This window comes from Bombina bombina, chromosome 6 (genome assembly GCF_027579735.1).
Source record: "Bombina bombina isolate aBomBom1 chromosome 6, aBomBom1.pri, whole genome shotgun sequence".
Classification (NCBI taxonomy): domain Eukaryota; kingdom Metazoa; phylum Chordata; class Amphibia; order Anura; family Bombinatoridae; genus Bombina; species Bombina bombina.
Window position 1 is genome coordinate 434,740,369 of NC_069504.1, and position 27,292 is coordinate 434,767,660.

The 27,292-nt window shown below is 40.0% G+C and overlaps 1 protein-coding gene across 1 annotated transcript in view; it reads left to right on the forward strand.

Moving 5' to 3' along the window:
* The window catches only part of LOC128663052 (organic cation/carnitine transporter 2), a 190,834-nt gene that overhangs the window by 157,925 nt on the left and 5,617 nt on the right, over positions 1 to 27,292 (forward strand). The window contains exons 6-7 of the mRNA XM_053717191.1: positions 10,030 to 10,130; positions 26,417 to 26,631. Of these exons, the coding sequence (XP_053573166.1) occupies positions 10,030 to 10,130; positions 26,417 to 26,631 (316 nt within the window). The remainder of the gene's footprint in view (positions 1 to 10,029; positions 10,131 to 26,416; positions 26,632 to 27,292) is intronic.

Genomic DNA, 27,292 nt, shown 5'->3' on the forward strand with positions numbered 1-27,292 from the left:
AATGTAACTATTAGTTGTATTGTAGCTAGCTTAGGGTTTATTTTACAGGTATTTAATTTTAAATAGGAATAATTTAGTTAATGATAGGAATATTTATTTCAATTTATTTAAATTATATTCAAGTTAGGGGGTGTTAGGTTTAGGGGTTAATAACTTTAATATAGTGGCAGTGACGTTGGGGGCGGCCTATGTGTGTTGAATTTTACCTGTATATAGAGTCCAAACAGACAATTTGCAACAAATTAGAAGTACAGAAATGGAGACCACCACATATTAAACATAATTAGGAAGAGGCTTTTAAAGTTATTGAAAACATACCACTGAGGACAACATTAGATTCAGGGATTCTATATGCAGAACGGTATAAATTACATATGAATAAAATGTCACCCATGGCTATACAATGAACACCTATTAATATATAAAAGCCCTAAGCCATTAAAGAGGCAAGTTTATACAGGCCAATTCAAAACATATACATAAACTATCAGACAACCACCTGAAGCAGCTTCTTCCCATCTAATACATAGAGAGAAAACAGGTTTTATAACTGGTCAAATATTTCACCAATGTCAGGAAGAACTAACAGCCCCATGCAACTACTGGGGTAGTAATTTCTCATATAACTATAAATAAACATAAAACCATGATTAGGCTTCTTGCTACCTATCATTGTTTGTAACATAATCAGTAGAACCATCTCTATAACAAGTTAGATCATTTTAGACTCAAAAGACAGTTTGTGATAAGATGTCTGCACTTATGATATGTACATGCTTGTTTATTTCACACAGCAGAGGAAGCCATGGACAGCTGTCATAGATCCTTATATTTCTTCACTATTGCCAAGTAGCTTGTGGCATTAACACCACTAGATTGTTAGTCATGAATAGAGCAATGGGCGTTGCCTTCTAGAATCTTTGTGGAGGACATGCTCTGACTTATACACTGATACAAAATAATTCAAACCTGTGGCTATATAGCAGGGGTTATCAGCCTTTTATGAAAGAAGTGTTGAAGCAATACTACAATCAAATTATTATAATTACTATTATTATTAATAATAAACATCAGATAAAAACCCTGGCTCTAAACCCATTTTCAGCCACATACCTCAGATCACTAGACCTTAACCTCTTCACTACTGGGACTTTCAGCCCAAATATCGGAGAATTTTTGGAATCTTTGTTATCACTACATTTAAACAGAAATAAAACCTTGTTTTTTTTTCTATTTACCTGTCAAAACTATATATATTTTTTTTAAGTAGACATATATACGAAAATGGGCCCTGATCCATATCTTGGGTTATTTCATGCCACCATGTGATCGCCAAATGCGATCATATAAAAAAAATTGTTCACAAAATGTGGGTTTCTTACTGAAATTATTTACATACTGCTTGTACAATCATGGCACAAATGATTCTAAAAGCTTCTCTGGGATTCCCTTTGTTCAGAAATAACTGCAGCTGCCGACCACACTTCTATTAATTCTGTCAGTGAGGTGGTTAGCTTGTAAGGTTAAAGGGACATGAAATCCAATTTTTTTTCTTTCATGATTTAGAAAGAGCATGTAATTTTAACCCCTTAGTGACCAGACCATTTTTTCAATTTTCTTACCGTTTGGGACCAGGGCTATTTTTACATTTCTGCTGTGTTTGTGTTAAGCTGTAATTTTCCTCTTACTCATTTACTGTACCCACACATATTATATACTGTTTTTCTCGCCATTAAATGGTCTTTCTAAAGATACCATTTATGTCATATTATTTACTATAAAAAAATTATAAAATATAATGAAATTTTTTTAAAAAAGCACACTTTTTCTAACTTTGACCCCCACATCTACAACCACCAAAAAACACCCATGCTAAATAGTTTTTAAATTTTGTCCTGAGTTTAGAAATACCCAATGTTTACATGTTCTTTGCTTAAGTACAAGTAGCACTTTGCTATTTCGAAACCATTTTTTTCAAAATTAGCGCTAGTTACATTGTAACACTGATATCTGTCAGGAATCCCTGAATATCCTTTGACATGTGTGTGTATATATATATATATATATATATATATATATATATATATATTAGTACACAACCCAAAGTATTGATCTAGGCGCATTTTGGTATATTTCATTCCACCATTTCACCGCCAAAAAAAAATCATTAACTTTTTCACAAACTTTAGGTTTCTTACTGATATTATTTACAAACAGCCTGTGCAATTATGGCACAAATACCCCCCGCCTCCCAGATCCCTTTCTCAAAACTTATCCCCCCTCTGTCTCCTTCCAAATCACTAGACATTTGCCGTAGTGTAGAGGTCCCACCTGCTCCTGACCTCTCACGAGCGCTCCCTGACCTCCTCCTGCCCCCTCCAGCGATGGACCGCCCACCCGCCTCCCTCCTATCCCTTCCACACCACCAACGATCGGCACCATCACTGGCCGATGCAGAGAGGGCCTCAGTTGCTTAAAAAGGGTGTTGCACGATGCCTCAATATTGAGGCATTGCTGCAATACCCTGAAAGCAATCACGATCGCTTCCAGCGCTTGAAACCCATGAGGACGTGCACCAGACACGTCCTTGGTCGTTAACGACTGTTTTTTGTAGGTCGTTAAGGGGTTAAACAACTTTCTAATTTACTTCAATTATCTATTTTGCTTTATTCTCTTGATATAATTTGCTGAAATCTATATAGGCTTAGTAGCTGCTTATTGGTGGGTGTACATAGATGCCTCTTGTGATTGGCTCACCCATGTGCATTGCTATTTTTCAGCAAAGAATATCTGAAGAATGAAGCAAATTAGATAATAGAACTAAATTGGAAATTTGTTTAAAATTGTATTCTTTACCTGAATCATGAAAGAAATTTTGTTGGTTTAGCATCCCTTTAATTTTAGCTTTAGTGTAGAGATTGCCCTCCAACCTGATGCCCCCCCCCCCCGATCCCTCCTAAACAGCTCTCGTCCCTCCCTCCCTCACCCCCCCCCCCGTTCACCACCATCTTAGGTACTGGCAGACAGTCTGCCATTATTAAGTTTTAAGGCAATTTTTTTTAATTCTTCTTTTTTCTGCAGTGTAGGATCCCCCTTACCCTCCAACCTCCCTGATCCCTTCCAAACAGTTCTCTAACTGTCCCCCTCTAAATAGTGTCTGCCATCTTAGGTACTGGCAGCTGTCTGCCAGAACCTATAAAATGACTATATATATATATATATATATATATATATATATATATATATATATATATAAAATTTTATTTTTATTTTCTGTAGTGGTCCCCCATCTCCCCCCACCCCCAATCATTATTTAGGGACCCCAACCTTTTTCTGTATCATAGCTCCCCTTCCCTCTCCCTTTATTTTATTTTTTTCATGTATTGTAGGGCCCTCCCTCAATCAGGCATCTGCCTTCATATGGAACCGGAGCTCTTAATACCCGAGACTGCTGTAGATTGTGCGGTACAATAAGCAAAGTACTGCACAACGTATACATACTTCACATTGGGCTAAGGGATTAATCCCCTTTGTCAGCTGCTTACTATAATATCATCTGGGATAAAAAAAAAAAACATGAAACTTCTCTTGCGTTTGTGTAAAATTTGTGTTTGTCCTACAGTGCCTGGAGAGGCCAAAAAGCAAAATCTGTAACTTAACATTTTAAAAATGCTGCAAATTTCCTAACCTAGCTATTTAATTTGCAGCATTCACATGTTTGCATTTTGGGCTCTAGAGGGAGTGTGGGACAAATCTTGCCCAGTGTATAATGTTTACATAAAAGCAAGTGCGTTTGATGTCTTTTTTAAGGTTGCCATTTGTCATGGGACTGTGGGACTCCAAGTGCTATTAGAAACATGACATGACACTATTGCTGTAGGTTACTGACCATTGGTGTTTAGCAAGTTACCACATTAAAAAAAAAACACTTTCATTTATGAGGTGTTTGTTAGTGGTGTTCCACCTTAATTAAGAGGCTATCTTTTTAGTGGTAACTTGCTGAATACCCACAGGTGTTACTTGTTTTGTATCAGTAATTGGTCAATGTGCATTTTAAATATGTGCACCTTCATTTTCCTATAGTGGAGCTTATTCATCACATCATATTAACAGTATGTTGCATGATATTCACACTTTTATATAATTTACATGATACTAAGTGAATGTTACTGAATCTCAGTAAACAGAATAGTGACATAATTAAATATGTTTAAATCAAAATAAAAGTGAATTAATTTGATACACACTCAATAACCAGCTTGTCAAATCCAAACAAGAAAATATATGTTAGTATGATGATGTCTACAATAGTGTTTTACATCGTTTTACTTTATGTAAAATCCATACACCCAATTTGTTCACAGTCTCATTATATTTGTTTCACTCTGTCTTGAACTACCTTAATAATATAGAACCACACTTTTGATCCCAGTATGTAAGTAATAGATTGAGTTGTCATACTAAACTATTCCCAGAATGTGTACACAATCCTCAGTTGCTGAGCAGATTTTCTTAATGCATTTTTCCCCAGAAAGTTGTGTGTTTGCAACTGGTATTTTAAATACCCTAAGTATATCTAGAATATTAATTGGGCAAATGAGATCAGATATGGACACAGCAATAAAAGTTAAGATAATGATGTTATAATACACTTTGAAACCTGTATCTACATCTGATCGTTTTGTTTAAAGTCATATGAAGGAAAATAAAGCAGGTTATGGTTTCACTTTTTCTTTTTTATTTGTTCTGTGATTATTATGTTTCGGGTTTTTTTACATTACAATTTAAACATTAAAAATAAGTCTAGAATTTTTTTAATATTCCAGGTTACATATTAAAGTTATTTCTTTATATCTTCCTAAAATTATTAAAATTGAAAGTAAAATTTAAGGGACAGTAAAGTTAAAATTAAACTTAAATCAATTGGATAGATGATGTTATACATAGTTTCAAACACTGCTGCCTTAGCCTGCTAAAGACACGTGCACGTTCCTGAGCACTTATCAGCGTACCTAGATTTACTTTTCCACAAAGGATACAAAGAGAACAAAACAAATTTAATAATATAAGTAAATTGTAAGTTGTCTAAAATCACATGCTCTACATTAATCCTGAAAGTTTAATTTGGATTCTGATATCCCTTTAAAAAGCTAATCTATCTAGAATAGGGTGACCATATTGCCGCTTTAAAAAGGGACACATATGAAAAACACATATGTCAGGGCTCTTTAAAGAAATGTTTTGTATAAGAACGCTGACATATGTGTTTTTCATATCTGTCCCTTTTTAAAGCGGCAATATGGTTAGCCTAATCTAGAATCAATATAAGTTGAGATATAATGTATATTGACTTATCTTGGCTCACCCTATTGACACTCAGCAATAAATATGTCCTGCTAAGCACAATATGAACAGAAAACCTAAAACCTAAGATGTCACCTTTTAATGTGGGAATAGGATTCCTCCTTTTCTTGCCACTAATAGTTGTTGTTTGTTTGTTTTTTTCTATTGACAGAGCTTGTGATGAAAAAGAGGGTACATTTATTTGTCCTCTATATCACTTCTATATTTAAGCTCCATCTATATTTGATCCAGGAAAATAAGAAAAATATGCACAGCAAAGGATTTGTAGTCAGTTCTGCGTTGTTAGACACACCACCCCTTATATAGGCAGTGCCTGCAGAAAGTACTTTATAATTTCAAAGTCTTTGTTCTTGTTATTTTATATTTCAGGTCTTCCATTGAAACATGACAGGAACTTGGTCAAATCGTTATTTTCTCTGTATTGTATTTTATTTTTGTTCTGCATTACAAGACATGTCTCCCCTCATTTTGTTCTAATCTAAACTGGAAATAAATAGCAGTATTAAAATCTTCTACCCCTTTATATTGACACTGTAACAGTTTTCCCTTTTTTTGTTTTATTGTGTGTGGATCCATCCACACAGTTTGCCTCTGGGGTGACTTCCACCCCTTTAAAGTACCCAGTTTGGTCAAAATCTAAATACATTATACTTTTTAAAACGCTGGCTGCTCAGGAACAGTGAGTAAAATTTCCCTTACTGTTTTCACTTCTATCTAACACAATACAGCACATATATAAAGGGTATATGTCAGCAAATTGAATTTCTTTTCCAAATGACTGTAAAGCCCTTTCAGCCTGGGCATATATTTTTGGGGAATTTTACAGACCATCTTCTGAGGACCTTTATAAATTGTTTTTATCTTTTTTAAACTGATGTTTGTTTGTTTTTAGAACTATTTTTTTTCTTCAGTACTATCCACTCTATATTTATATTGCTTTATAAGCCTTCACTGGTGCTATTAGGCTGAGCTGGGATAACCAGATATTACGTTCATTTTTGATATTTTAATTCATATAGCACTCACCAAGCTTCCCTACCTATACTCTCCTACTACTGAGTAAAATAAGTAGTCAGTGGCTGGAAGAGTGTTATACCCAACTAAAGAGGCTTTGGCCTCTAGTTATCAAGCGTCAACCGCAAATACGCTGGAATTCCACAGGGTATTTGCCTTAGTTATCAAAGGCTAGAGACCGGCAAAAGTAGAATATAGTGATGTAAGCTACGATCCGCCGGTCTCAGTCCAACACAGATCGATTAATACGTCACTACAGATGTGCCGAACGCAAGTTCGGCACAATCTGACTACTTTTGCTAGTTATCAAATAACTAGCAGGTACGCTCGGCACTATTCCGGCCCAGCGTATCTGGTTTTCAATCCGCCGCCCTGGAGGCTGCGGATCCCATAGGAATCAATGGGAGTCTGACAGCAGTGAAAGCTCATGTTCGCTGCTAACCGATATCCCATTGATTTCTATGGGAGATGTCTGTACCTAACACCCTAACATGTACCCCGAGTCTAAACACCCCTAATCTGCCCCCCCTACACCGCCGCCACCTAAATAAAGTTATTACCCCCTAAACTGCAACTCCTGTACCCCGCTGCAACTATAATAAATATATTAACCCCTAAACCACCGCTCCCGGACCCCGCCGCCACCTACATTATACCTATTAACCCCTACTCTGCCGCCCCCTATACTGCCACCACCTATATTAAAATTATTAACCCCTATCCTGCGGATCCTGGACCCCGCCGCAACTAAATAAATAGTTTAACCCCTAAACCGCCGCTCCCGAACCCCGCCGCAACTAAATTAAATGTTTAACCCCTAAACCGCCGCTCCCGGACCCCGCTGCCACCTATATTAAACTTATTAACCCCTAAACCTAAGTCTAACACTAACACCCCCCTAACTTAAATATTATTTAACTAAATCTAAATACATATTACAATTATTAACTAAATTAATCCTATTTAAAACTAAATACTTACCTGTAAAAAAAAAACTAAAATAGCTACAATATAACTAATAATTATATTGTAGCTATTTTAGGATTTATTTTTATTTTACAGGCAACTTTGTATTTATTTTAACTAGGTACAATAGCTATTAAATAGTTATTAACTATTTAATAGCTACCTAGTTAAAATAATTACAAAATTACCTGTAAAATAAATCCTAAAATAGCTACAATATAATTATTAGTTATATTGTAGCTAAAACCCACCCAAACCCCCCTTAAAAAAACCTAACACTAACCCCCTGAAGATCACCCTACCTTGAGCCGTGTTCACCCAGCCGGGCCGAATTCTTCATCCAAGCGGGGCAGAAGAGGTCCTCCATCCGGCCGAAGTCTTCATCCAAGCGGCATCTTCTATCTTCAATCATTCGGAGTGGAGCGGAGCCATCTTCCATCCAGCCGACGCGGAGCAAGGTCAAGTATATTGGCTGATCCAATCAGCCAATCGGATTGAACTTCAATCTGATTGGCTGATTAAATCAACCAATCGGATTTTTTCTACCTTAATTCCGATTGGCTGATAAAATCCTATCAGCCAATCGGAATTCGAGGGACGCCATCTTGGATGACGTCATTTAAAGGACCAGGCATTTGGTGTTAGGACGTTGTTGGAAGAAGATGGCTCTGCGTCGGCTGGATGGAAGATGGCACCGCTCCGCTCCAGATGATTGAAGATAGAAGACGCCGCTTGGATGAAGACTTCGGGCCGGATGGAGGACCTCTTCTGCCCCGCTTGGATGAAGAATTTGGCCCAGCTGGGTGAACACGGCTCAAGGTAGGGTGATCTTCAGGGGGTTAGTGTTAGTTTGTTTTAAGGGGGGTTTGGGTGGGTTTTAGAGTAGGGGTGTGTGGGTGGTGGGTTGTAATGTTGGGGGGGTTGTATTTTTTTTTACATGTAAAAGACCTGATTACTTTGGGGCAATGCCCGCAAAAAGCCCTTTTAAGGGCTGGTAAAAGAGCTGATTACTTTGTAATTTAGTATAGGTTAGGGCATTTTATTATTTTGGAGGGCTTTTTTATTTTATTAGGGGTCTTAGATTAGGTGTAATTAGTTTAAAGTTATTGTAATTTTTTTTTATTTTCTGTAATTTAGTGTTTGTTTTTATGTACTATAGTTTAGTTTATTTAATTGTATTTAATTTTAGGTAATTGTAAATAATTTTTTAAATTAATTTAATGATAGTGTAGTGTTAGGTGTATTTGTAACTTAGGTTAGGATTTATTTTACAGCAAATTTTGTAGTTATTTTAACTAGGTAGCTATTAAATAGTTAATAACTATTTAATAGCTATTGTACCTAGTTAAAATAAATACAAAGTTGCCTGTAAAATAAAAATAAATCCTAAAATAGCTACAATATAATTATTAGTTATATTGTAGCTATTTTAGGTTTTTTTTTTACAGGTAAGTATTTAGTTTTAAATAGGATTAATTTAGTTAATAATTGTAATATGTATTTAGATTTAGTTAAATAATATTTAAGTTAGGGGGGTGTTAGTGTTAGACTTAGGTTTAGGGGTTAATAAGTTTAATATAGGTGGCGGCGGTGTCCGGTGGCGGTGGTTTAGAGATTAAACATTTAATTTAGTTGCGGCGGGGTCCGGGAGCGGCAGTTTAGGGGTTAAACATTTAATTTAGTTGCGGCGGGGTCCGGGAGCGGTGGTTTAGGGCTTAAACAATTTTTTTAGTTGTGGCGGATCCGGGATCCGCAGGATAGGGGTTAATAACTTTATGTAGGTGGCGGCGGTATAGGGGGCGGCAGATTAGGGGTTAATAGGTATAATGTAGGTGGCGGCGGGATCCGGAAGCAGCGGTTTAGGGGTTAATATATTTATTATAGTTGCGGCGGGGTCCAGGAATGGCGGTTTAGGGGGTAATAACTTTATTTAGGTACGGGGGGCTCTGGGAGTGGCGGTTTAGGGGGTAAAACAGTATAGTTTAGTGTGGGTGCTTAGTGACAGGCTAGCAAGAAAGCTGCGAAGAAGCCGATGAGCAGCGAGATCGATGACTCTCGGTTAACAACAGTCCACTGCTCATTGCACCGTACTTGGTGCGCGGCTCCTTGACAGCTTTCTTGATAACTTTGACGAACGTATTCAGGTCCGCGGCGGCGATGTTAGGCGAGCGTATTGGGCCGGCGAATGCAAGTAAGTAGACGGCTTCATACATAGAGGCCTTTGGATTTTCTGACCCTTCATTGGTGAGTGCTATATAAAGACATGAGCCAAGACATGTTGTAAGATTGCTTTAATGTCCTGTTAATGTCCTGTTATTGTTATCAGCTCTGTTAATTATTTTTGTTGTTGTACAAAATGTGAATCTGTAATACTTAGAATAAAGTATAACCAAAAGTAATTTATTCATTTTAATTCATTCATTCATTTTAACATTTTGAAATATATAACCTATCCAAATGTATACTTATATTGTTATTTCACCATCCAGTTGACCTTTATTCAATATGGCTTACAAGTTTACCTAGTAAAACTATGTGCCTAAGTTACCTGATCATAACAAATAAATATAGTGAATGAAAAGAAAAAACAGTGGAATCAATAACTTCCTTAATCTTGTGAATCTAAAGATACTTAGCAAACAGATACTCATAAACACTAATGTACTGCTTTCCTATTCCTGGTAGCTTGAAGATTTTAAAGAACGGGAGCAAAAACGGCACACGTTTCTGGATCTTGTACAGACCACTAACATTCGCATAATCACCATATTAACTATGTTTTTGTGGTAAGTTTTAAAACTTTTTGTTGTGAATTATTAGAGAGAGCTAAATTTTTCTGATACATTTAAATACAAAAGAGACATTGGGGCCTATCTATCAAGCTCCGAAAGGAGCTTGACGGCCCGTGTTTCTGGCGAGTCTTCGGACTCGCCAGAAACAGCAGTTATGAAGCAGCGGTCACAAAGACCGCTGCTCCATAACCTGTCCGCCTGCTCTGAGCAGGTGGACACACATAGCCGGAAATCAACCCGATCGAGTACGATCGGGTTGATTGACACCCACTTGCTTGTGGCCCATTGGCCGCGAGTCTGCAGGGGGCGGCGTTGCACCAGCAGCCCTTGTGAGCTGCTGGTGCAATGCTGAATATGGAGAGCGTATTGCTTTCCGTATTCAGCGAGGTCTGGCGGACCTGATCCGCACTGTCGGATCAGGTCCGCCAGACATTGTTAAATAGAGGCTATTGGGGCATATTTAACAATGTGCAAGTGGACATGATACGAAGTAGCGTATCATGTCCGCTGCACATCGCTGCCCATCAGTATACGCTGATACGCTGTCAGCATTTATCATTGCACCAGCAGTTCTTGTGAACTGCTGGTACAATGCCGCCCCCTGCAGATTTACGGCCAATCGGCTGCTAGCAGGGGGTGTCAATTAACCCAATCGAATTTGATCGGGTTAATTTCTGTCCACCACCTCAGAGCAGGCGGACAAGTTATGGAGCAGCGGTCTTAAGGCCGCTGCTTCATAACTTCTGTTTCCTGGGATACTGAAGGCCCCCCCCCCCCCCGGAAACAAGGGGCCTCAAGCTCTATGCGGAGCTTGATAAATATGCCCCATATTATTCATTATGAAAGCAACCAGCTTTGTACATCAATTTTAGCATTAGGCAGATAATTCCTATTTTCTCAGGAAGCATTGACAGAAATACTTTATTTATTGAATATATTTTGTGTCTCGCCATATATAACCAGGCAAACATAAAAATCTGTAATTTAGTACCTTGTGCACTATAGAGGACTACAATTTACTGCACTGAAATACATTGTATTCATACACAGCCTCCACACTTAAGCATTGTTTTGTTTCTTTTAGAGCCACTATCACAGTGCTTTCCAAACTGTGTGTGTGTCCCTGCTTCAGCACAACTTTTTTTTTTAATTTAAAATTCTTTTTAAATTTTCTTTTGGTTTCAGCCTGCCTGCTACCCATATCACGTGGTTGACACGTGATTGATACCTAGCGGGTCACAGATCATCTTAACCTATTGGCGCAGCTCAGTGGGAACTCAAACTATTCCCATTGGCGGCACATTGGCTCCTGACTGCACGTGTAGTCTCCTCAATCGGCTCGTGACTGCATGTATAGTCAGTGAGTGGGACAGCAGTGTGTTTACAGCGTGGGCAGTAGTCAGTCAGACTCACGGAGCTCTGAGGGCAACAGCTTTAACGCTGAGCAGAAGTCAGTGTTTGTTTGTTTTTTGCAGCTAGCTCCCAGTAGTGCATTGCTGCTCCTGGTCTTGATATATGGATAGGAAGTGGAAGCTTAAAAATGCTTGATGATGAAATGCAAGTGTCTTTATCTAATATTCCGCCAAATATTCAGAAACTGTGTTAATCCAATCAACCTCTTACATCCCATTAAAATAGTAAATAGCTATTAGTGTTATTAAACTTTTTTTTCATTCTTGCACATACATACTGTTACTTGTAAATACATTTGGTTATTATATAATTTATGTATGTGTCCATATCTCTTAAAACAAGTTAATTTAACCTCCTGTTTGCTGGTACAACTGAATTACAGTGTCGCAAAATTATGTAGGTCTAAAAAGTGTGCCGCCAACATGAAAAGTTTGGAAAGCTCTGCACTTTCATGTTTAATTCATACCAAATGTTACAATGTTTCCATGCCATCTCTCTGTATGTCACCATCTGGATACACATCCCACTGTAATTTTACTTGATGCGATAATGGGTTTTTGTTTAACCCTTTAGGTGCATTGATTTAAAAATCCTGCATTTTTATGACGTTCAGCTAACCAGGAAGAACTCATGATTTTGCTTCAAAAGGAATGGGAGGCTAATGAAATTCAGGAACAATAGCAATAAGAAAGCATGAAGATTATCTTGGATTTGTATACTTTCTGCTAATTATTTAATTTCACTCAATGATAGCTTCCTTTTCGTTATGACGAGTTATGTGCATCTGTCATGTAAGGCTTATTTCCGCATGCTGCCTACTAGCATACACCCACCAGTAGCAATAGTTATTGCTATGCTTTAATTGTTTTGTCTTTTTAAAGAGAAATCATGTTTTTTGGTTTTATCCATTTTTTCCCCCTAGAAGCATAAACATGGGATTCACGGAAGGAAACAACACAATTAACAATTTATTAAATCCTTTTTTTTCCCATCATGATAGGTCTCCCTTCTATTCCGAATAAGCACTTCATGTTCATGGAGACATTGTTTGATGATCTGAACATATTTTAAAAACATGGTGACATTATTTTAGAATATTCCATTAAAAATAAAATAACTTTACATAACAAGTTATCCACTACATGTGATAGGGGTGAATTAGTGTTTCTCTTGTAAGGTGTATCCAGTCCACGGATTCATCCATTACTTGTGGGATATTCTCTTTCCCAACAGGAAGCTGTAAGAGGATCACCCACAGCAGAGCTGTCTATATAGCTCCTCCCCTAACTGCCACCTCCCAGTCATTCTCTTGCAGCTCTCGACAAGGGAAGTAGCTAGAGAGATGTGGTGAATTAATGTAGTTTATCTTCAATCAAAAGTTTATTATTTTCAAATAGTACTGGAGTTCTACTATTTTGGCTTCAGGCAGAAAGGTGAAGAAGAGTCTGCCTGAAGTTTTTTGATGATCTTAGCAGTTTGTAACTAAGGTCCACTGCTGTTCTCACACATAACTGAAGAGATGGGTAACTTCAGCTGGGGGAATAGCGTGCAGGGTTTCCTGCTCTGATGTATGTGCAGTTTTAAATTTTTCTAGAGAGATGATAAGCTAGAAAATGCTGACAGTACCTGATTTATGTAAGCCTGATTACAGTGATTTAATAACGACTGGTATCATGCTTGCTGTAAAGGGTAATATTTTTGTTATTTACTCTCATTACTTAATGGATATATCGTTTGCTTGATGTATATAAACGTTTACTACAAATGGTGATAAAACTTTATTCTGGGGCCCAGTTTTTCCACATGGCTGACTAGATTTTGCCTAGGGATAGTTTTTTAAGGCCCTCTCACTGTGAGTACATGTTGGGAGGGGCCTATTTTTGCGCCTTAATTGTGCAGTAGTTCTTGCAGCTTGAGACATCCAGCTTCCCTAAAGGAGTCCACTGACCCTCTACAGGGTTTTTGTGCCTTCCAAAGTCGTTGTATGGGCAGGTAGGAGCCACAGTAGAGCTGTGGCAGTTGGTTGTGACTGTTTAAAAACGGCTATATCATTTTTTTGATCCGGTTTTGAAACTAAGGGGTTAATCATCCATTTGCAAGTGGGTGCAATGCTATTTCAGTCTATTATACACACTGTAAAAATTTCGTAGAATTTACTGCTTTTTCACTGTTTTGCAGTTTATGTGATTGTTTTTTTCTCTTAAAGGCACAGTACCGTTTTTATTTTTTTCTTGTTCGCAGTTATTAAAGTGTTTTCCAAGCTTGCTGGTCTCATTACTAGTCTGTTTAAACATGTCTGACATAGAGGAAACTCATTGTTCATTATGTTTAGAAGCCATTGTGGAACCCCCTCTTAGAATGTGTACCAAATGCACTGATTTTACTATAGATTACAAAGACCATATTCTGGCTTTAAAAAATTTATCACCAGAAGAAATTGACAAGGAGGAAGTTATGCCGTCTAACTCTCCCCACGTGTCAGAACCTATAACTCCCGCTCAGGGGACGCCAAGTACATCTAGCGCGCCCATTGCATATACCTTACAAGATATGGCGGCAGTTATGAATCATACCCTTACAGAGGTATTATCTAAACTGCCAGAATTGCAAGGAAAGCGAGACAGCTCTGGGACTAGAATAAATACAGAGCTCTCTGACGCTTTAGGGGCTATGTCTGATACACCCTCACAATGTACTGAAGCTGAAGCAGGGGAGCTTCAATCTGTGGGTGATTTTTCTGATTCAGGGAAGATACTTCAACCTGATTCTGATATGTCTACATTTAAATTTAAGCTTGAACACCTCCGCATATTGCTTAGGGAGGTCTTAGCAACTCTGGACGACTGTGACGCTATTGTAGTCCCAGAGAAATTATGTAGATTGGATAAATACTATGCTGTACCTACTTACACTGATGTTTTTCCAATCCCTAAGAGGTTTTCTGAAATTATTACTAAGGAATGGGATAGACCAGGTGTACCGTTCTCTCCCCCTCCTGTTTTTAAAAAGATGTTTCCTATAGACGCCGCTACACGGGACTTGTGGCAGACGGTCCCTAAGGTGGAGGGAGCAGTTTCTACTCTAGCTAAGCGTACCACTATCCCTGTCGAGGACAGTTGTGCTTTTCTAGATCCAATGGATAAAAAATTAGAGGGTTACCTTAAGAAAATTTTTATTCAACAAGGTTTTATTCTCCAGCCTCTTGCATGCATTGCCCCAGTCACTGCTGCTGCGGCTTTCTGGTTTTAGTCTCTAGAGGAGGCTCTACAGGTTGAAACCCCATTGGAAGATATTATTGACAAGCTTAAGGCCCTTAAGCTAGCCAATTCATTTGTTTCTGACGCCGTTGTTCATTTAACCAAGCTAACGGCTAAAAATTCAGGTTTTGCTATTCAGGCGGGTAGGGCGCTATGGCTTAAATCCTGGTCAGCTGACGTGACTTCAAAGTCTAAACTTCTCAACATTCCCTTCAAAGGACAGACCCTATTCGGGCCTGGACTTAAGGAGATCATTTCTGACATCACTGGAGGAAAGGGTCACGCCCTTCCTCAAGACAGGTCCAACAAATTAAGGACCAAACAGTCTAGTTTTCGGCCCTTTCGAAACTTCAAGAGTGGCGCAGCTTCAACTTCCTCTAACACAAAACAAGAGGGAACTTTTGCCCAGTCTAAGCCGGTCTGGAGACCTAACCAGGCTTGGAACAAGGGGAAACAGGCCAAAAAGCCTGCTGCTGCCTCTAAGACAGCATGAAGAAGCAGCCCTCGATCCGGAAACGGATCTAGTAGGGGGCAGACTCTCTCTCTTCGCCCAGTCTTGGGCAAGAGATGTCCAGGATCCCTGGGCATTGGAAATTGTGTCCAAGGGTTATCTTCTGGAATTCAAAACCTCTTCCCCAAAAGGGAGATTTCATCTCTCACATTTATCTGCAAACCAGATAAAGAGAGAGGCATTCTTACATTGTGTTCAAGACCTCCTAGTTATGGGAGTGATCCACCCAGTTCCGCAGGAGGAACAGGGGCAGGGCTTCTATTCAAATCTGTTTGTAGTTCCCAAGAAAGAGGGAACATTCAGACCAATCTTAGATCTCAAGATCTTAAACAAATTTCTCAGAGTCCCATCCTTCAAGATGGAGACTATTCGAACCATCCTACCTATGATCCAGGAGGGTCAATATATGACTACCGTAGACTTAAAGGATGCTTATCTTCACATCCCGATACACAAAGATCATCATCGTTTTCTCAGGTTTGCCTTTCTAGACAGGCACTACCAGTTTGTGGCTCTTCCCTTCGGGTTGGCCACGGCACCAAGAATCTTTACAAAGGTTCTAGGGTCCCTCCTAGTGGTCCTAAGGCCGCGGGGTATAACAGTAGCCCCTTACTTAGACAACATTCTGATACAGGCATTGACTTTTCAAATCGCCAGGTCCCATACGGACATTGTTCTGGCATTTCTGAGGTCCCATGGGTGGAAGGTGAACGAAGAAAAGAGTTCTCTATCACCTCTAACAAAAGTTTCATTCCTAGGGACTCTGATAGATTCGGTAGAAATGAAGATTTACCTAACAAAGGCCTGATTGTCAAAACTTCTAGACTCTTGCCGTGTTCTTTATTCCACTTCTCGTCCTTCAGTGGCTCAGTGTATGGAAGTAATCGGTTTAATGGTAGTGGCAATGGACATAGTACCGTTTGCCCGCCTACATCTCAGACCACTGCAACTTTGCATGCTCAGTCAGTGGAATGGGGATTACACAGATTTGTCCCCTCTACTAAATCTGGATCAAGAAACCAGGGATTCTCTTCTCTGGTAGCTATGTCAGGTCCATCTGTCCAAGGGGATGAGCTTCCTCAGGCCAGATTGGACTATAGTAACGACAGATGCCAGCCTTCTGGGCTGGGGTGCAGTCTGGAACTCCCTGAAGGCTCAGGGCTCGTTGACTCAGGAGGAGGCACTCCTTCCGATAAACATTCTGGAACTAAGAGTGATATTCAATGCTCTTCAGGCTTGGCCTCAGCTAGCTGCAGTCAGGTTCATCAGATTTCAGTCGGACAACATCACGACTGTAGCCTATATCAACCATCAGGGGGAACAAGGAGCCCCCTGGCAATGTTGGAGGTTTCAAAGATAATTCTATGGGCAGATGTTCACTCTTGCCATCTCTCAGCTATCCATATCCCAGGAGTAGAGAACTGGGAGACGGATTTTCTAAGTCGGCAGACTTTTCATCCGGGGGAGTGGGAGCTCCATCCAGAGGTATTTGCCCAGCTGATTCAACTATGGGGCAAACCAGAACTGGATGTCATGGCATCTCGTCAGAACGCCAAACTTCCTTGTTACGGGTCCAGGTCAAGGGATCCCCAGGCAGCGCTGATAGATGCTCTAGCAGCGCCCTGGTCCTTCAGCCTGGCTTATGTGTTTCCACCATTTCCTCTGCTCCCTCGTCTGATTGCCAAGATCAAACAGGAGAGAGCTTCGGTGATTTTGATAGCTCCTGCGTGGCCACGCAGGACTTGGTATGCAGATCTGGTGGACATGTCATCCTTTCCACCATGGACTCTGCCGCTGAGGCAGGACCTTCTACTTCAAGGTCCCTTCAAACATCCAAATCTAATTTCTCTGTGTCTGACTGCTTGGAGATTGAACACTTGATTTTATCAAAGTGTGGTGTTTCCGAGTCGATCATTGATACCTTAATTCAGGCTCGAAAGCCTGTCACCAGGAAAATCTATCATAAGATATGGTGTAAATATCTTCATTGGTATGAATCCAAGGGTTACTCATGGAGTAAAGTCAGGATTCCCAGGATATTATCTTTTCTCCAAGAAGGATTGGAGAAGGGATTGTCAGCTAGTTCCTTAAAGGGACAGATTTCTGCTCTGTCTATTTTTTGCACAAGCGTCTGGCGGATGTTCCAGACGTTCAGGCGTTTTGTCAGGCTTTAGTTAGGATCAAGCCTGTGTTTAAACCTGTTGCTCTGCCATGGAGTTTAAATTTAATTCTTAAAGTTCTTCAAAGGGTTCCGTTTGAACCTCTGCATTCCATAGATATCAAGCTTTTATCTTGGAAAGTTCTGTTTTTGGTAGCTATCTCTTCGGCTCAAAGAGTTTCAGAGTTATCTGCCTTGCAGTGTGATTCCCCTTATCTGATCTTCCATGCAGATAAGGTAGTTTTGCGTACCAAACCTGGGTTTCTTCCTAAGGTGGTATCTAATAAGAATATCAATCAGGAGATTGTGGTTCCGTCACTGTGTCCTAATCCTTCTTCAAAGAAGGAACGTCTATTACACAATCTTGACGTGGTTCGTGCTTTAAAGTTTTATTTACAAGCTACTAAAGATTTTCGTCAAACATCTGCATTGTTTGTTGTCTACTCTGGACAGAGGAAAGGCCAAAAGGCTTCAGCAACTTCTCTTTCTTTTTGGTTAAGAAGTATAATCCGCTTAGCTTATGAGACTGCTGGCCAGCAGCCTCCTGAAAGAATTACAGCTCATTCCACTAGAGCGGTGGCTTCCACATGGGCTTTTAAAAATGAGGCTTCTGTTAAACAGATTTGTAAGGCGGCGACTTGGTCTTCGCTTCATACTTTTTCTAAATTCTACAAATTTGATACTTTTGCTTCTTCGGAGGCTATTTTTGGGAGAAAGGTCTTACAGGCAGTGGTGCCTTCCGTTTAAGCGCCTGCCTTGTCCCTCCCTTCATCTGTGTCCTATAGCTTTGGTATTGGTATCCCACAAGTAATGGATGAATCCGTGGACTGGATACACCTTACAAGAGAAAACAAAATTTATGCTTACCTGATAAATTTATTTCTCTTGTGGTGTATCCAGTCCACGGCGCGCCCTGTCATTTTAAGGCTGGTGTTTTTTATTTTTAAACTACAGTCACCACTGCACCCTATACTTTCTCCTTTCTCTTGCTTGTCTTCGGTCGAATGACTGGGAGGTGGCAGTTAGGGGAGGAGCTATATAGACAGCTCTGCTGTGGGTGATCCTCTTGCAGCTTCCTGTTGGGAAGGAGAATATCCCACAAGTAATGGATGAATCCGTGGACTGGATACACCACAAGAGAAATAAATTTATCAGGTAAGCATACATTTTGTTTTTGAAAAAAAAGAACTAGTAATAGTGTGTTCTGCATTTTTTTTTGCTGAGGAGCAGCATGCGGTCACATGATATGGCCATATTCTGCTTAGCCAGTCACCAACTTACACAAACACACACACATATATATATATATATCAGGGGCGTATTAATTCCTAGGCCAACAAGGCCCGGGCCTAGGGGGCAGATATCAGGTTTTAACTTTTGGTTAATTGCCCCCTGCACTAGTAGTGTATTTTAAAAATATAAAATTTACTTTGTCCGGCTTGCCGCCGACGTCACGTGACGGCAACCAATAGCCGCCTTCCTGGAGTCTGCACATGGCTCTAGTCAGTGAGTCATGTATGTGCGCAGGCGGCAATCGGGTTTGGCAGAAGAGGCAAAGCCGACAAACTTGGTGAAGAAGCTTGCTGCCTACATTAGTGGCAGACTGGCTGAGTGTGGTACAAAAGCGGACTGGACTTGAGAGCTCAGGTGGGTCATGATCGTTGATTTATTTGGTTGTATTGGCTCCTCTGGCCCTGGATATGTAACATGAGCATATGAGCAAAAGTGCATAAAGCTCCTTACTGCTGCTGGGGACTTAACCCCTTCTGTCCTAGGGAGCCTGCAATGCTCTGCTCAGTGCAGCCCAACACAACACACTGAGGTCAGCCCAGGCTTGGGGAAGAGATGTCAGCTTAAAGTAGCAAGACCCCTTAAAGCAATTAGCGGATCTTACAGACGGCTATATATTTACAAGGGTTTCACTAGCTGCAGCGCAAGTGCTGTATGATTTTAGTTATGCTCCCGCAAGTGCTTTCTGCCTTGTTAACCTCACCAATCCTTATGTTACTAAAATAATATTTTATAACATAAGGATTGGTGAGGCTAACAAGGCTGAAAACGCTTTTGGGAGCATAACTAAAATCATACCGCACTTGCACTGCAACTAGCGCAACACTTGTAATATAGCCAAGAGTGAGGACTTGTTTGTCTTTTGAGAAGTGAATGTGTTAATTAAATAGTAATACAAATTACTGATCCCTCTCCAGTGCTGGCTAACTAGCTTATTTGCTCTGGTCAGGAAGAGCCCAGCGTGTGGTACTTCTTGGCTTCGTTTCTTATCATTCCTGAACTGAAGTTTGAAACCCAACACCTTCTGGTTAACAGCCAGTCTGCAGCTGGTTTTGGCTCTAACTCAGCTTTGTCTTTAACCCCTTTATGTCCTGGGCTGGGCCACACGGTGCAAACAGCATACTGCTAATAAATGCAGAAGATATATCTTCAATTAAGTACTGCACTGCAAAAGCTCTGTATGCAAATAAGATGGCACAAATTGCAGTCCAGCAACAAACACCTTGAAAAACATTTTGAGCATGTTTATCTTATCTGATTTACTATATCCTGTGGGACAGATATGCAGCAGGATTTTGAGTGCCTAGGGCAGCACAAAACCTAAATACGCCACTGATATAAATATATACCCGGTATATATATATATATATATATATATATATATCCAAGTTATAACACAAGCACTCACTGGACTTGATACAGGTGAAATAAATTATAAACAAGTGACGTTTTGGGGCGCGATCCGATATCGATCGCAGTTTGCGGCGCAAGCGAGGGAACCGGCGACGCCCGCAGTTTCAGCTCGCAACTCGAGCCATCCCATATAGGTCGCCGTCAGATGCTAACGTGCCGTAAGTCTCACAAACCAGCGATGTTCAGAAATCTACGTAAGTACAAATTTCTGGCGTCGCCAGTGACTTACGGCACGTTAGAAACTGCCGGCGCCTATAAAACCTGACTAAAGTTTAAAATACCCGCACTGTCTAACACGCCTCCCTAACATAGCCCGCACTGTCTAACACGCCTCCCTAACATAGCCCGCACTGTCTAACCCTCTATCCGCTATCCCCCCTCACTAGCCTAACAATAAAAAAGCTATTAACCCCTAAACCGCCGCTCCTTTACCCCGCCGCAACCTAATAAAGTTATTAACCCCTAAACCGCCGCTCCCGTACCCCGCCGCCAGCTATATTATATCTATAACCCCCTAAAGTGAGCCCCTAACACCGCCGCCATCTATATTAAAATTATTAACCCCTAATGTAAACCCCTTACACCGCCGCCATCTCTATTAAAATGATTAACCCCTAATTTAATCTACCTACCCCGCCGCCAGCTATATTATCTATATTAACCCTAAGTATATTATAGTTAATATAGTTATTACATTATATATATTAACTATATTAACCCTAATTATATTAGGGTTAATATAGTTAATATAGTTACTATAGTATTTATATTAACTATATTAACTCTATCTAACCCTAACTAAATTTATATTAAATTAATCTAATTCATTTATAAACTAAAATATTCCTATTTAAATCTAAATACTTACCTATAAAATAAACCCTAAGATAGCTACAATATAATTAATAATTACATTGTAGCTATGTTAGGGTTAATATTTATTTTACAGGTAAATTGTTAATTATTTTAACTAGGTATAATAGATATTAAATAGTTATTAACTATTTAATATCTACCTAGTTAAAATAATTACCCAATTACCTGTAAAATAAATCCTAACCTAAGTTACAAATACACCTACACTATCAATAAATTTAATAAACTACAAACATCTATCTAAAAATACAATTAAATTAACTAAACTAAATTACAAAAAAAAAAAAAACACTAAATTACAAAAAATAAAAAAAAGATTACAAGATATTTAAGCTAATTACACCTATTCTAAGCCCCCTAATAAAATAATAAACCCCCAAAATAAAAAAAATTCCCTGCCCTATTCTAAATTCAACAAATTTCAAAGCTCTTTACCTTACCAGCCCTTAAAAGGGCCTTTTGTGGGGCATGCCCCAAAGAATTCAGCTCTTTTGCATACAACAAATACAATACCCCCCCCATTACAACCCACCACCCACATACCCCTATTCTAAACCCACCCAAACCCCCCTTAAAAAAGCCTAACACTACCCCCCTGAAGATCTCCCTACCTTGTCTTCACCACACCGGGCCGAATTCCTGATCCGATCCGGGCGATGTCTTCCTCCAAGCGGCAAAGAAGAATTCTTCCTCCGGCGATGTCATCCTCCAAGCGGCAGCAAAGTCTTCATTCTTCCGGCGGCATCTTCAATCTTCTTTCTTCGCTCCGCCGCCGTGGAGCATCCATCCCGGCCGACTGCTGAACTTGGAATGAGGTACCTTTAAATGACGTCATCCAAGATGGCGTCCGCCGAATTCCGATTGGCTGATAGGATTCTATCAGCCAATCGGAATTAAGTTAAAAAAATCTGATTGGCTGATTGAATCAGCCAATCAGATTCAAGTTCAATCCGATTGGCTGATCCAATCAGCCAATCAGATTGAGCTCGCATTCTATTGGCTGATCGGAACAGCCAATAGAATGCGAGCTCAATCTGATTGGCTGATTGGATCAGCCAATCGGATTGAACTTGAATCTGATTGGCTGATTCAATCAGCCAATCAGATTTTTTTAACTTAATTCCGATTGGCTGATAGAATCCTATCAGCCAATCGGAATTCGGCGGACGCCATCTTGGATGACGTCATTTAAAGGTACCTCATTCCAAGTTCAGCAGTCGGCCGGGATGGATGCTCCGCGGCGGCGGAGCGAAGAAAGAAGATTGAAGATGCCGCCGGAAGAATGAAGACTTTGCTGCCGCTTGGAGGAAGACGTCGCCTGAGGAAGAATTCTTCTTTGCCGCTTGGAGGAAGACATCGCCCGGATCGGATCAGGAGTTCGGCCCGGTGTGGTGAAGACAAGGTAGGGAGATCTTCAGGGGGGTAGTGTTAGGCTTTTTTAAGGGGGGTTTGGGTGGGTTTAGAATAGGGGTATGTGGGTGGTGGGTTGTAATGGGGGGGGGTATTGTATTTGTTGTATGCAAAAGAGCTGAATTCTTTGGGGCATGCCCCACAAAAGGCCCTTTTAAGGGCTGGTAAGGTAAAGAGCTTTGAAATTTGTTGAATTTAGAATAGGGCAGGGAATTTTTTTTATTTTGGGGGTTTATTATTTTATTAGGGGGCTTAGAATAGGTGTAATTCGCTTAAATATCTTGTAATCTTTTTTTTATTTTTTGTAATTTAGTGGGGTTTTTTTTTTTGTAATTTAGTTTAGTTAATTTAATTGTATTTTTAGATAGATGTTTGTAGTTTATTAAATTTATTGATAGTGTAGGTGTATTTGTAACTTAGGTTAGGATTTATTTTACAGGTAATTGGGTAATTATTTTAACTAGGTAGATATTAAATAGTTAATAACTATTTAATATCTATTATACCTAGTTAAAATAATTAACAATTTACCTGTAAAATAAATATTAACCCTAACATAGCTACAATGTAATTATTAATTATATTGTAGCTATCTTAGGGTTTATTTTATAGGTAAGTATTTAGATTTAAATAGGAATATTTTAGTTTATAAATGAATTAGATTAATTTAATATAAATTTAGTTAGGGTTAGATAGAGTTAATATAGTTAATATAAATACTATAGTAACTATATTAACTATATTAACCCTAATATAATTAGGGTTAATATAGTTAATATATATAATGTAATACCTATATTAACTATAATATACTTAGGGTTAATATAGATAATATAGCTGGCGGCGGGGTAGGTAGATTAAATTAGGGGTTAATCATTTTAATAGAGATGGCGGCGGTGTAAGGGGCTTACATTAGGGGTTAATAATTTTTATATAGGTGGCGGCGGTGTAAGGGGTCAGATTAGGGGATAGATAAGGTAGATGGCGGCGGTTTTAGAGGCTCACAGTAGGGGGTTAGTTTATGTAGATGGCGGCGGGGTCCGGGAGCGGCGGTTTAGGGGGTAATAACTTTATTAGGGATTTCGGGGGGGGGGGGGATCGCGGTTGACAGGGAGATAGACATTGCGCATAGCGTTAGGTGTTAGGTTTATTTTAGCAGATCGCGGTTGACAGGGAGATAGACATTGCGCATGCGTTAGGTGTTAGGTTTATTTTCTAGTTAGTTTAGGGAGTTACGGGGCTCCAATAGTCAGCGTAAGGCTTCTTACGGCTGCTTTTTGTGGCGAGGTGAAAATGGAGTAAGTTTTCTCCATTTTCGCCACGTAAGTCCTTACGCTGCATATTGGATACCAAACTGCGCGGGTTTGGTATACCTGCCTATGGCCCAAAAAACTGCGGGCGACGGCAGAAATATACGGGCGTAACTTCTAGGTTACGCCGTATATGTGATACCAAATCCGCGCAAATATTGGCGTCGCCGGCTTTTGCGGGCGACGATTTATATCGGATCGACCCCTAGGTGTGTTCACCCCTTCATTATATATATTGTATAGCAAACTGAATGCATTTAACAAAGCACTCCCAGTAAATATGAATATCTGAAAACTAGTGACACACACAGACAAACCCAGAATAAATTGATTGCAAAGTCCTCCTATGAGCTTCCACATAAATAAAATAAAATACTCAAAACAGGATCAGAAACTAGCTGGCACTGACTAGTTTAGTTACAGCTATTGGCCAGCCAAGAAATGACAAGCACAAGTGTTTATTCTTTATCAAAATCCACTTCACACAACCACTGTAACTCAAAATGTGACATATGTTTAGTATGAGGCCATGTTTAACCAGGTGTTCACTTTAAATTAATAATAAACATAATACATATATATATATATATATATATATATATATATATTATTTTTTTTAAATTATGTTTTGCTGTGGTATTTTTGCAGTTTTCCTATGCTATCCAGCTATCTGTTTAAGTTATGTATATACACTCGTTGTATTATACATTTACAAATAGCTTACATTCTACAGAATTAATGCATCACTGATATTGTCCAAAACATGAACTGCTGATGTTAATAGTTATCTTATTGATGTATTCAGTATAATTAGTAATGGAGACCTTGCCAATGCTAGTAGAGATACAGATTTCTCTCCTAATGATTATTACTTTTGCCATATAAAGACCATATTGTAATAAGCCTTAGACACTGTTCAATAAACTGTGCTAAAGAAAGTTTTAGTCAATGTGGTTTATGTTGCATACTAGTCCTAAAGCCCGTGTACACGGGCCATTTTTTGCAGTACAGTGGTTCCACCCCTTACTCTCTCCCCTCTCTCTCTTGCTCTCTCTCCCCCCTTCCCCCCTCCTCTTTTGAGCTCTCTCTCTCCCCCCTTCCCCCCTCCTCTTTTGAGCTCTCTCTCTCCCCCTTCCCCCCTCCTCTTTTGAGCTCTCTCCCCCCTTTCCCCCTCCTCTTTTGAGCTCTCTCTCCCCCTTCCCCCCTCCTCTTTTGAGCTCTCTCTCCCCCCTTCCCCCCTCCTCTTTTGAGCTCTCTCTCCCCCCTTCCCCCCTCCTCTTTTGAGCTCTTTCTCCCCCCTTCCCCCTCCTCTTTTGAGCTCTCTCTCCCCACTTCCCCCCTCCTCTTTTGAGCTCTTTCTCCCCCCTTCCCCCTCCTCTTTTGAGCTCTCTCTCCCCCCTTCCCCCCTCCTCTTTTGAGCTCTCTCTCCCCCTCCTCTTTTGAGCTCTCTCTCCCCCCTTCCCCCCTCCTCTTTTGAGCTCTCTTTCCCCCCTTCCCCCTCCTCTTTTGAGCTCTCTCTCCCCCCTTCCCCCCTCCTCTTTTGAGCTCTCTCTCCCCCCTTCCCCCTCCTCTTTTGAGCTATCTCTCCCCCCTTCCCCCTCCTCTTTTGAGCTCTCTCTCCCCCCTTCTCTTTTGAGCTATCTCTCCCCCCTTCCCCCCTCCTCTTTTGAGCTCTCTCTCCCCCCTTCTCTTTTGAGCTATCTCTCCCCCCTTCCCCCCTCCTCTTTTGAGCTCTCTCTCCCCCCTTCTCTTTTGAGCTATTAAATCCTATATTATAAAAGGCCAAGTGTGTTTGTCCGAAGCTGTCATGCGCAATAAGACAAACACACCTGGCCTTAGACTGACAGCTGGCACCAGACCTGGACCCTTACAGTGGCGCGCGGCAAACCCTGTTCTCGCGGTGGACACAGTTGATGCAGAGAGATGCTTCTAACTGATCCTCACGCGCCACAAACTACTCACGCACCACTGTAAGGGTCCAGGTCTGGTGCCAGCTGTCAATATAACTCACATGCTGCTGCCTAAACTACGGAGCCACATGTGAATGTAAGAGGATCCTCACACACCACTAACTATGCTACTAAGCTGATCCTCACTACTGGCACGCAGGATCAGCTTACATTAACATCTGGCTCTGTAGTTTAGGCAGCAGCACGTGAGTTATATTGACAGCTGGCACCAGACCTGGACCCTTACAGTGGTGCGCGAGTAGTTTGTGGCACGTGAGGATCAGTTAGAAGCATCTCTCTGCATCAACTGTGTCCACCGCGAGAACAGGGTTTGCCGCGCGCCACTGTAAGGGTCCAGGTCTGGTGCCAGCTGTCAGTCTAAGGCCAGGTGTGTTTGTCCTACTGCGCATGACAGCTTCGGACAAACACACTTGGCCTTTTATAATATAGGATTTAGTAGAATTTATTGAATGATGCCACAATATAACCCATATTTGCTAGCTGTCTTCTGCCTTACATCAGTGATGAATACTACATATACTGAAAAGGAACATCTGGAATAGTTTTTTATAAGGTCCCGATGCACATAAAAATACTGTATGGTGAAAGACTGCCTAGAAAATATGGTGATTCATATGTTTAATAAATATTGCACTTTTCCCAATGCTCATCAGCTACTTTATATTTTTGCAGGTTGATTATATCAATTGGTTATTTTGGCGTTTCCCTTAATACCCCAAATTTACATGGTGATCCATTCTTAAATTGCTTGTTTATGGCAGCCATTGAAGTCCCATCCTACATTATAGCATGGTTGCTTCTCAGAACGGTATCTCGTCGGTTTTCAATGTGTGCTACGCTGCTGCTTGGTGGAGTCATGCTTCTTCTGATTCAGCTTGTTCCATTGGGTAAGATTCTTGTTTACTACAACTCTTATCCCATTTTTCTGTCACTCTGTAGAGTCTTAACTTATAATTGTAGTTTCATTTTTAAAGTATCAGTAAATAATTGTGTTTCCCTACGAGGCAATACAATACTAGAGATCTCAAAACGTAATTATTATTATCATTTATTTGTAAAGCGCCGCCAAGCTCCGTAGCGCTGTAATATATTTTTAATAACAAAACGTAATATAGATTTAATATATAATAAATGATCCCTTGCTTATTCTGCCCTCCAACCCCTTTTAAATAATTTCTGTAGTATATTGACATTTTGGGCCAGATTTAACAAGCAGCGGATGCTGCTGTCTCTGCCCGAAGTTTCTGATTCAGATAGAGCAGACAATTTTAAGCAACATTCTAACTTACTCCTATTATCAATTTTTCTTCATTCGCTTGCTATATTTATTTGAAAAAGAAGGCATCTCAGCTAAGGAGCCAGACAATTTTTGGTTCAGGCCACTGGACGGCACTTGTTTAATGGTGGGTGCAAGCACAACTCAGGTTGTGAACCAAAAATGGGCTGGCTTCTAAACTTACATTCTTGCTTTTCAAATAAAGATAGCAAGAGAATGAAGAAAAATTGATGCTCTAGCTGAATCATGAAAGAAAAAATGTGGGTTCAGTG